Genomic DNA, 12,243 nt, shown 5'->3' with positions numbered 1-12,243 from the left:
GGCTGAAAGTTATCACAGTTGTCAACGATTACAAATATCAATGTCTTAATTGACCAATATAAAATGCTGATTATAAACAATCTACTGGATTTTTATGCCTTGATGGCAGTAAGAATGTATGTATACATACAACATTGTGGCGTTAACTGATTAGTTGCTTAATTAATTCATCGTTAAAGCAAAAATCCCAAACATTTGATTGTGTTCCAGCTTCTGGAGCAGGAGATTTATCTTTTTGTATCTCAGTTTAGTAAACAGAATACCTTGTTATTGTTAACAACAAGACTTGAACAGATTTTGATGGACATTTTGTACTGTTTCTTTGTTTTCAAGACCAAACAGTTGATTAAACGGGAACGAGTGGCAGATTGAAGTTAAAGAATGATGAAGATAATCATTACTTGCTGTGCTATAGCGATGCATATCTTTTTTCAAGCATTTTTCGCACAAATATGGAAATTAGAGCACATCCACCCTTTGATTACGGCTTGACTTTACCCCCCGGTACACATTATAAACACACCCAAATTATTATGCTTGCAGTTTTTGGATATTTAATATTAAATTGTTTTAAATCTCAAATAAGATCAGACCAGATTTATATGTGCAAGGTTTGTTTTTTTTAGTTTTTTTTTTTTTTAAAGGTTTTACTAAAAAGGACCGAGGGCTGACAGGACACGGGGGGGCGGGGGGGAGGCACTCATCTCGGTGTGCTGAGTTCACAGATACCTGGTGTCTCCAGTCACCAAGGTGTCACTAATGTGCCGAGGCAGATCTCGCACCGCCTGTGTTCCTGCAGGTAACTGGCACCCTCTCCGTCCTGGTGAGAGGTGCTGTGTCAGCCGAAGAAGGAAAGTGTTGTGGGAGTATTTTTCTGTGTCGCACCGCTGCCAACAGAAAAAATAAAATCAATTCAGATGAAACACCATTAACAGAATTAGGGACTGACATGAGAGCAGCGTTTACCATCAGATATTTATTACTGATTAGGTACACGGATAAAGAAGGAAAGGCAACAGTGGGCTCATTTGCATGCGTAGTTGTATCTATTTAAATACATCTTAGTGCAAACTTTCTGGACAAAGTGGTGACATTTCTATTTTTAGGATAGATTGAACAATATGTTGGCTCCTTTGGGAAACACCTGCTCAATCACGCCTCTACAATCTTTCCCCCTATCAGAATGACACATAAAATCCATCATCCTTCTTAGTGCAAGCTTCCACTGATGCTTGGAGATGGTCGGCAAGGAGACAAAGACTAGCACTACTGACAACTCATAAACCAGCTCTCCCGGCGGCTTTTTTTTCCTTTTCCTTTTGGCTTCCCGCTGAGCTGCTTGATTGAGTTCACAGCCGAGGAGGCCAATTTGGTGCCCGTGGAGAGGGCCGAGGGAAAAAAACTAAAAAGAAAAAAAGCATAGCAGACGTGGGAATGCATCATGTGAGTATAGTTAAAGACAAAGTGTGATGCATAAGGAGGAAGAGAGGAAGGAGATAATTAGATAAAGAACAAAATGGTGAGATAGTAAGACAAAAATGGGACAGTGAGACAAACAGCACCAGAGAAGATTGCGGGAAAATGACAGGAAGCTGGAAATCTAATTTCCCCATTAACTTTACAACAAAACGAAATGGGTGCAAAGCAGTTAGAGTCAGATGGTGCTCGGACAGAGGTGCCAGTGTTTAACTTAAACCCCCAGATTTGCTAAGTGACCTAAAATGTGCCATCTTTTCACAGAAGAATTGAAAATTAGTGCACAGATGACACAACAGGTGGTGGAAATAAATAAAGGTTTATAATGGAATTTGACCATTTATTTATAGAACAAATTAAGCGAGAGGAGACGACATTGTCAGAGATGTTAAGGGGACATTTCTCCTGAAGGGCAACCCTCATCTCTTTGTAACAACAGCAATCGATTGATAAAAAAAAAAAAAGTGAATAATTCATTTTCGTTTTTCCCAGGACCTACAGACTATCAGCAGATGCTAAACGACATCCTGTTGAGTCAAGACACGGATATCAATGTCTTATCAGATTTGCACATTTATGTTTTCATCTCCTGCAGGAGAGGTTTGAGGCGTTGTTTCGGATCTACGACGAACACACGACTTTCCAGATGTTCAAAAGCTTCCGGAGAGTCCGGATCAACTTCGGCACCCCGGAGGCCGCTGCCCGCGCACGCATCGAGCTGCACGAGTCCGAGTTCAACGGCCAGAAGCTCAAACTCTACTTTGCTCAAGTGAGTGTCAGTTGGAAAGGTCTGGGAAAGGGCAGGCGGGGGTCCTGGGAGATGGCCCATCTCAGGAAGAATGTTGCTTATTTTACATAGAGAGTCATGCCACAGTGCATCATCCCCTCCCAACATGCACAAACAAACAAAAACAAAAAAACCACATACACAACAGGAGCAGCACATTTAGAGAAGGAGGCTGGCACTGACTCTCCTTACAACTATTTTTACTTTTTTTTCTCTCTTTTTATTCCTTTTTTTTTTTTTCTTTTTAATGACGCTCCCTTGCCTGAGCTACACCTGACTGCATCCTCAACCTACCAACCCACCCGTCACAACCCATCAGTCACACGATGAACAAAAGAGCACAGTTCTGGACTTCGCTCTCTTTCGTAGCTTGTGTGTGTGTGTGTGTGTGTGTGTGTGTGTGTGTGTGTGTGTGTGTGTGTGTGTGTGTGTGTGTGTGTGTGTGTGTGTGTGTGTGTGTGTGTGTGTGTGTGTGCCTGTGTGTCGCCTGTGAGGAAGAGAAGGGAAGAAAAACAAAGTGTTTCAAGTAATATATCTTTTTTTTGTGAATTTATAAAGTTTACATTCAGACCTACTGTTGGTTACGTACTGTATAAACATAATTTCCACAGCATCTAAACGGCTGTTTTTCAATGTTTTGGAAGACCGAGAAAAAAACAAAAACAAGTTAGCTTCGTTTTAGCCGAGATGCCACCAAAGTCGTGCTTCCTGGGAAAACATGACTCAACTTGAGTCAAATTGACTTCATCACAAACGCATCAGCAGTCACGACCGCCGCTGCACCTCTGAGTACTTTGATGTAAGAGGATTAAGGATTTTACAGTTCAGACAGATGCCACATGTAGGTATTGTAATTACAGCAATTGGCAGCTATCAAAATGTCAAAATCCCTTCATGTGAAAGAGCCTGCAATTTAGGACTAAAAGACCAGAGTTGTGACCGCAAAGCTAATGTGCTTTTATGTTTTTTAAGTCGCGCAATTACACATAAAAAGTAGAGGGACGTTTACAGCAGTCCCTCTTTGACCCGCCTTCGTAGAGCTCTGCGGGAATGATGCAGTTAGTAAAGTCAAAAATCTGCATTGCTTTATATGTATATATTTGTTTTAAATAGCATCAAAGCTGTCCAGTGGATGGAATCTGAATAATGACACTGTTTTACGGACAAGAACGGCATTTCTTATCAGTTGTCCTCTCCTCTCCCATAGATCCAGAACGGGGAAGAGGACATCGACAAGTCGTATCTGGCGCCCCCCCAGCCCGTCAAACAGTTTCTGATCTCGCCGCCCGCCTCGCCACCCGTGGGCTGGAGCCAGAGCGAAGACGCGACGCCCGTCATCAACTACGACCTGCTGTGTGCTGTCGCCAAGCTGGGACCCGGTCAGTGCCGAGTTTGCACAATACGCCGCGCTGTACAACAGGCACGGCACATGGGGAACGGTGTCTAACGAAGGGACAAACAAACCAATTTGAGTCAATTCACCTCAAAGGAGACGCAAACACGAAATCATCTCGCACACCTCAGCGGGGTGGCGTAAACAGGATCTCTATCGACCGAGCAATCAGGACGAAGGAATTGGGGTGGACAGTTTTAAATCATCGCTGCTATGATCTTGACTTGTACTGCAGGGTTTTCAGTCGTGTCCATGAAGTCGGCGATAGGTCTAATTTAGCTGATCATACGTGCATGTTTAAGACTGCCTTGGTATTTTAAATGTACCTCTCTGTGGGAAATCAGCAACGACCCTGCTGCTGCAGTGTTACTCTGCACATGGTCTTGGTAAGGAAGTATTACAAAAACTAAAAAAAAAACACCAGCTTGAAGCCCATGAATCAAATCCCTAGTGCAGGCCACCATCCGTCAATGTCAAGGGTGCTTCATCCAGAGTTGCTGCGTTTCGACATTTCTAAGGAAATACTCATCACGGGCAATATCTGTGTCTGTGTGTGCGCGTGTGGATTTGCCAAATGAATACCGACCGCTCACCGAACGCTTCCTCCAAAGAGTGACGGTCTAATCATGGCAACCAGAACCAACTGGCAGTGATATGCGGGCCCTCGCACGCTTGCACGTCGGGGATCCAGCGGGTCGGGGCCGCCGACTCCCCGACGTGCAGCGCGTCAGGGGCCGCATATTCCCGCTTGCGGTTCAATTTTTTTTTCTCGATCTCGTTCCTTATTCTTCTTGAAAAAAAAAAAAATCTTTTTTTGCCAGCTTTAACATTTTCAAAAACTCATGACAGTTGGTGCCTGACGCATGTTTCATGAGGTTTGGAGCATCGTTTGACCTGAAACATCAACTTCCTGTGTCACGGCGAAACATCAAACTTAGCCGCATCACCCTGGCTATACTATATACTATATACTATATACTATATACTCTATACTCTATACTATATACTATATACAAAAATGACTTTTGGGTCACTTTTTGGACGACATGCTGCAGTATGAATTTTTTTGAATATTTTGGACGACATACATTATGAATTTTTTATCACTTTTTGGAGTTTGACCTTTTTCTGAACTGACATGCATGCAGAGGCAGTGAGTGCATGTTTAAGAGCCTTTTTATTCTAATGCACTAATGCCGTTTCGTTGTATTGCAGCTTGTAAACTGTTTCCAGCCAAAAAAAAAACTGAACAGGCTTGAAATGAGAAGCCAGCTTTTGTCTACCTCAGTTTGTCACTATTACAACACGGCACAGCAAAGATTCTGTCCCACACAAGTACTTTTTGCATGCCGAGTCCAAATAAGTTTTCAGAATTTCTCAATCTCCCATAGTTCTTTTGTTCCGGTGTACTCGCATAGACATAGAGAAGCAGGTACCAAGGACAGTGGCGCCCCTCTATGCTGGCGGCCTGTTGCCGGACACTAAAGACGGATGTTAATGAGGCCTAATAGAGGAACAAATCGGACACTTATATATTTTAGAAGTCGGTTTGTACTTATTTTAAGAGTGATTTATGAAGAAGACACACATTAAAAAAAATGGGAAAACAGGCTCCGTGTAAAAAGCACCACAAGATCCACCTGTTTTAGTTTGTGGAACAAAAACAAAAAAAGTTGACATTTATTTGTGCAGTGTTCTTGGTGCAGTAATATGAAATTCAAAAAAGGGCACTGCAACACAGTCATGATTATCCTGTGGATCCGTTTCGGTACACCGCAAATAGCTCTTCTTGCAGTTTTAACAAGTACATTGAATGTGAAGGCGGGACAGCTTAGCATGGCTCGGCACAGCTCGGAACAGGTACATGTCAAATGTTGGAAGATCTTTCCCAGCAGCCTCATTTCCCCGGCGTGTTTCTGCTCGGTAACCACCTCTGCCTCTGTCTGCCTTGTCGAGAAGATATCGGGTTGCGTCAACCTTTAGAAAATGTCACCTAACGTGTACAAATAGGTGCGTCGTGTCCACAGCGTCTTCCCCGGATTGCGTTTGTGGGTATGATCGTGGTGATGAAGTGGGAAAACCTCCAATCCTGCATTTAGTTGAACACCATTATCTTTTTCTTTTTTTTAAAAATTATTATTATTATTATTAACAAAAACATGATTCAACTTTCCACATTCTCACAAACGTATACACAGTCCAGTTCAGAGGACCACTTCTGACACATTTTGCTATTACCGTAGCAACACGAGGCATCAGGAAATGGCTTTGTTCTTCGCCTCACATCCTGCCATCTAAAATCAGATTAGCGTCGGGCTGCAGCACAGCGCGCTGACTCCCTCTGTCAACTCCCTGCGGTAACAGCAGGACTCTATTCACTGTCCATCTCTGCGCTTGGCACCACAGTGAAAAGCTACCAGACCAATTTCCTCCTGTCTGCCAGCTGTCTGATCTCATCCCCATGGCAACTGTGATACAATCTCGCAAGTGTATGTTTTCCATCCGAGTCCGCCGAGTTTGGCATCTGGAGAGACGGCAGGACTATTCCAAGGAAAAGTCTGTTCGTCCTGAGTGCTGACCTTTTCTTGAACCAACAGAAAAACAGGAGATTATTTTGTGCTGTAAAAGTATCTGCAGTGCTTTAGTCTCAATATTTGAGAAATATGCATTCATATTCCTTCACTGAAACTCCTAAAATACTCTTTCAAAGTAAATGTCCCGCAATCAACGAAAGGCGGTGTTGCAGCATTTTAGTTATATGTCACGGTTGACCAGGAATGAGAACTCAAATGCTCATAAGCCAAACGAGTATCATAAAAAAAATTAAAATAAACACGGACAGACACAGAGTTCAAACAAAGGAAGAGACAGAAAGGTCAGGGAGTGAACGCTGGAGATGATTTGACATGATTGTGTTGACTGAGGCAACATAAAAGGGGAAGACGAGGAGTATACGGCCTTATCCCAGCGTCCGCCCTGAACCTCCATCGTGACATCACACCCTGCTTGTATCGCCGTTGAAAAAGAAAAAAAAAAAAACCGCCACACCTCCCCAAAAAAATATTAAAAAAAAAATATGAATGAGGAAAAATATTGGAGAGAAGACGACCACGTTTAATACGTCGCAAATTTTGCTGTTGGGTTTTGGGGCGAATGGTCTAAAACTGGACTGATTGCTCAGTGGCTGCAGGTGAGGCTGATTGGAGAACTGGGAACCGGTGAGGTGGTTGTGGCAGACAGAACATATAACAAAAAAACATGACACGCGCACGTTTCTATAAATCTACATGTACATAAAAAGATTATTATTCGTGAAGCGTTGAACTTAAATTTACACACTGTCAGTTTTGATTGATTATTGTGTTTTGGGAGCTGATCAACGTAACCATCGTATATCGATTTTTAAACGAGTGTTGCGGAGCAAAAAGTCCAGTCATTTCTCTGAAAATGTGGGGGTTTTTTTTCATTAAATGTTTAAACTGAGCCTTTCTTCTTCTTCTTCTTCTTTTTTTTTTTTTTTTTACTACAGCCCAACAGCGACTTTCCGTAACAACCCGGCGTGTCGGATATGGGCATTTTGATTTCTAACTCTTGTTCTCGTCTGTCCCTTTCTCCCCCCCGCCCCTCCGCCCAGGTGAAAAGTATGAACTCCACGCGGGGACGGAGTCCACCCCCAGCGTGGTCGTCCACGTGTGCGAGAGCGAGACGGAGGAGGACGAGGCGGCGCGGCCGAAGCAGCAGATCGTCCAGACCAGACGTCCCGACGGACCCCCCACGGTCTTCAACTAGAGAGGCCTCCCTCCATCCCTCCCCCACCCGACTCCCCCCCTCCCCTCCCCCCCCGACACCGGCGCGGCCCCCGACCGCCCTTTAAACCCGCAACACACCTGCCCTCTCTCTCTCTCTCTCTCTCTCTCTCTCTGTCTCTCTGTCTCGTCTCTGCACTCACAGAGAGCGTCGATGCCCCTCATTTCAGTTCAACTACAAGCAAAAACAAACCAACAGACATTGCTCAAAGACGGTGTTTGTGGGGAGCGTGGCGACGGAATGAGGCGGCTTTGAAGGGGATGGATGAGAATCTCACACAGGCGCGCACTCATCACATTCTGCAGACAGCGCGTGTGGGGGGGGGGAAGACCTCTACCCCCCCCACACCCACCCGTCCCCCGTCCCCTTGTTTTCAGCAAGAGGGGTGGAAATAGCCGTCCCAACGCAGGCACCTGTCACTTATCACACACACACTCAGCTCTCATCGCTAGTCCTGCTCAGTAGTCAGTTAGCTCGTCAGCTGTACCTCTCCCTTTGTATCATGTGTACAATAATCTTTGGTTGAGGCCCTGCGATACCTCAAAACAAAAGATGGTTTGTTTTTTTCTTCTGTTTTTGTTGTTGTTGTTGTTGTTTTTTTTCACAATGAGTTGTTTTCAGGTTATATAAACAGCATCTTTGTATATATATATATTTTTTTTTTCCTTTTTCTTGCTTTTCATTCATTTTCATATCTGCCGGTTTGCCACTTCAGCTTGCATCAAGATTGATTGTGTGACGTTCCCGCTCTTGTCTGCATGTATATACTGTATTACAAAAAAATACGTACAGAAACAAAAATACTAACAAGATATATCAAGAAAAAGGAACCTATTTAAAATCACACACAGCACGAAGCGCCATATGTTGACTAACAAAGTTGTGGTGGTTGTTTGACTTCTTTTCTTTTTTTTTTCTCCCTTTTTCTTTTTGTCTTTTTTATTTGGAGAGGTGTTGTTGTTTTTTTTGTTGTTTTTTTGCTAATCTACTAGATGTGTATTCTTACTATGTATTTGATACCCCAACACTTTTTGCATGCTTAGTTACTTCTGTAGATGAGGAGCTGAGGTGGTTTTTTTATCGATGTTTGTGACGACAGGGAAACGGTGTGACGCTTTTGACGTAAGTGCATATTCCCACGCAGAGTTTAAAAAGACGTCTTTGGGAGAGGGGCGGGGGGGGGGGCTTGGAGGTTTTTTTTGTAAGATTGACAGTAAAGTCAAATTTGCATTTGTTGCTTTCGTGGAGATTTGAAGGATCGGAGTCTCTTCACGTCCCCTCATTTCTTCAAGGGGTTTGGAATGATTTTTTTTTTTCTTCCCGATTCTGTTTGTTGTAATTTACATCTTTTATTGTCTCGTTTCTGTTGTTTGATCAAACTCACTTTCCGTGTCGGGTTTCCTCCGAAACCTGCCACTGCTTGTTTTGCACTGAGAATCTCTTGATATCTCCAAGCAATCGCGGGGCTCTCGACCGTCTCCTGCTGCACACCAGAACACTGCGCTGCTCCTCGCTGTACATAGCTGAGCGGTTCGTCTGTGGGAATAGTTCATTTTTACACGTCGCAGTTTACCTGAAGGCATTTTGCGGAGAAAAGGGAAAATGAGGTAGCCTCGCGAGATACCAACTGATAAACCAACCAAAGCAATCACTCACCTCGCATCGTCACAACACAACAGGATTTTTCCTACTCAAGAGACACTGATGTATATTGTTAAACTGAAAACATATTTTCCCAACACAACTGTAGTCGTTTGTATTGCATCACTTCTCATTTTATATTCATATTCATATACTTTTCTTCTTTTTTTTACAGTATATTCCTTACTGGAAACCTGAACAAATCCTCAATTACACTTCACTTTTATGGTTTAGTGCACCCCACGGTCCCATTTCTTATCAGTGTTCTTCACCTATTTCATTCATTTAATGAAATATTTCAGTGCTTTAAAAGCACCAAGAATAAATGCTTTTAACAGGGCTTTGGGTGTCAGCGGTGAGTCTAAACCTTATTTATGTCATTCGGCAGCATGAAATCTAAAACCTTTTTGCTATACCAATATTAGTAATCAGAACACAAGTCTGTGTGCATGTGAGCACTTTATTGTAAGTGTTTTGTTTGTCTCCTTCACATGAAAGTCTTTTTTGGAGACAAAGTAGGAAGCACATTGTATTTCTTCTGTTTCTTTCTTGTGTTTTGTGTTTTTTCTTTTATCTCAAGCTAAACACCTGGTTAGCCTTTTCACCAGCATATTGCAGTGAGTGAAACACTCCACTTCCTCTTTGCTAGTGTGAACCTTTCAGGCCTTTTTGGATCTACGGGAGTGTACTACTGAAAAGGTGTAGACATGCATTATCGGTTTAAAATGAGGCAGGATGACACTGCAGAACAAAATCAGTATCTTTGTTTTTGTGTTTGTCCACAAGAAACATTCATCTTATCTTCTGAGAAAGTTAAACGGTTCTTTGAAATGCACCATGTTGACAGAGTGCACTTTTATTGGCACTCCAGTAAAGCTGTCGCAGTTATCTAAGCAGACAGCAGATTGGTGGAACTGCCGAGGTGGATGATGATAAAGAGGAAGCGACGGAGCAAAGGGAAAGACACTCGTGAAGATTTTTTTACTCTGTGGTCATGGTGTTTGAAACTGATGCATTTTTGGTCACAGTTGAAAAGAAAATGTATATTTATGTACATATGCCAAGTGTTTTTCTGTTGCTGAGGCCAGTCCCAGTGTGCAGTTTGTTATGGCTTCTCTTGGCAATGTTGTAATGGAAACAAAACAAAACAAAAAAAATGACAAAATTGTGTAACAATAAGTCCTGAAGATGCTCGATCAAAACCAACTTGTCATTGTGTTGTGTTCGACATGGACTCTGTTTGAATGTTTCTTTAATTTCTGGGGAACGTCTACTAAAAAGCTCAATAATACCGTTTGTCACTGTTGTACTGTTTTTGTTGAAATCTGAATATTGTGTCTTGTATTGTAGGAATCCAGAAAACAAAGTAGCAAAACAAGCAATAATTTACAGTTCTATAATACCAGTATGTGTATTTTCATGTTCTGTACTTATTTTTCAGAGATGGTCTCTGTCTCTTACAGTATCCGCTTCTATTTGTGTAGTATAATAGTCATTTGTTTCACATAGAACTTACATAAAGACCTATTCTTAAAAGCCATGGTTAGTGTTGTTTATTTTAGGTGTTCTTTTTTTTTTTTTTTTTTTTTTTCTTCTTTAAGGCATGCCAACACAGAAACAGAATATTAAGCTGTTGTCTGTATAATGCTAAAGTAGAATAGGGCACTGGTATTGTCACCAAGGACCTAACAACAGTTAATATTTTGTCTGGTCCGAGTCTCGTCCCAACGGTAAAGACAGCCAGGTTTGACGTAATGATTCTTTCAACGAGCAACGCTTCCTGTGAAATGTATTGCGTGAAATGTGAGGTGACTGTGTGGCAATGCAGCCATGACCTGCACTTCTGCCGCCTATTGAATTTCACAGCTGCAGCTTCCTTCTGTCAGCGCTGAAGAAAAGACAGATGACCGCTCATGAATCCAGGAACAATAGGTTTCTCTCATCCATTTTCTTGTTGGAAAAACGGCTCTTCGTTGTTACGCGAGGAGCGAAACAACAACAAAGGCGAAGCAGAGTAATCCCTGCTTTCACAAAAGGATGTCTCGCCAGCACAGGTTTGTTTAAAGAAGAGAAATATATATATATATATATCCACCAAGGGAAAACATTTTTGTGGAAACCTCTACATGTTGAAAGCAGCAGATGATCCAGGAACATAAAGATGACCTGTGTCACTGCTGACACGCTCGGCGGTTGGGAGGTAAAACAGTGGACGGCTCTCAGGTAGGGGAGGACTGAGTAACAGCTGTGAGATGAGGCGTACTCCGTGCCGCCCCGCGTCCTGTTCTCCATGACACAAAAAGGCCTCTCTTCACGGTGCGGGGAACGGGGAATTCCTCCTCACAATGACCTTTACTGTTGATCCTGACGAGGTGTGCGCACCTAATGGAAACCGACCGGGTTAACGTGACTCTTGCGGGTGTTGTAATTCTGTTACTCTCCAGAATTACGCAACACCAATCACTCGCCCTCAATTCATTACTAGTAGCAGTCATGAGCTGGCAAGAATGTACAAGCATGGAGCTTCATACAGGAACAACCCATGCTTACTTGTGCTTATTATATTTTCAATCGTGAGTCGAGAGAGTTTTTTTTTTTTTTTTAAAGCTCATTTAAACCCAAACGAAACTCAATATTTCTTCCGAACCCCAACCAAGTGTTTTTTGTCCCCGAACTTAATTGGCACTAATTTAAGTAACACATAATTGAGGGTAGGAACAAATGTGGTCATGTGTGCCCGAGTGGGCCTACTTGTTCTAAATTGCTCTGAAAGATTTCAGCCTTTAAGACAACGGATTGCCACGAACCTGGGAAGCTCTAGACATTCATGGTCCCCAGTGGGTGAGCTGTACTACTTGGATGGCTTTTCACTTGGACCGGTGGATCCATCTGTCTTTTCACACTCAAGCTATTTTAGCACACGGGATGTTTACGCCATTTAACTGAAACCAATACAGTGCCGGGATGCCATGTCGAAAGACGCATTCTTCTCTATGGAACCTGACCTCCATCTTTTATACTTATGTAATGGTCTTCCACCCCAGCCCATCACGGGGACATGGGGACACCTGCACTGTAGGCTGTAAACAGCACTTTCAGCCCGTCGGGTGAAGCAGAACAATGCGTGTCTGCTCAAATG

The 12,243-nt window shown here is 42.8% G+C and overlaps 1 protein-coding gene across 3 annotated transcripts in view; it reads left to right on the top strand.

Annotated features, from left to right (window-relative positions):
* Positions 1-10,640, top strand: part of rcan3 (regulator of calcineurin 3) — a 40,080-nt gene extending 29,440 nt beyond the window's left edge. For all 3 annotated transcript variants that reach the window (XM_069720418.1, XM_069720421.1, XM_069720419.1), the window contains 3 exons: positions 2,072-2,245; positions 3,471-3,642; positions 7,291-10,640. In XM_069720418.1, the coding sequence (XP_069576519.1) occupies positions 2,072-2,245; positions 3,471-3,642; positions 7,291-7,445 (501 nt within the window). In that variant the 3' untranslated portion in view covers positions 7,446-10,640. The remainder of the gene's footprint in view (positions 1-2,071; positions 2,246-3,470; positions 3,643-7,290) is intronic.
* The last annotated feature ends 1,603 nt before the right edge of the window (positions 10,641-12,243 follow it).

Source organism: Brachyistius frenatus, unplaced genomic scaffold, assembly GCF_029030835.1.
Source record: "Brachyistius frenatus isolate BFR_SWC_R1_liver_20210118 unplaced genomic scaffold, ASM2903083v1 Contig_240, whole genome shotgun sequence".
Taxonomy (NCBI): domain Eukaryota; kingdom Metazoa; phylum Chordata; class Actinopteri; family Embiotocidae; genus Brachyistius; species Brachyistius frenatus.
This window is presented reverse-complemented; position numbering and strand designations above follow the sequence as displayed.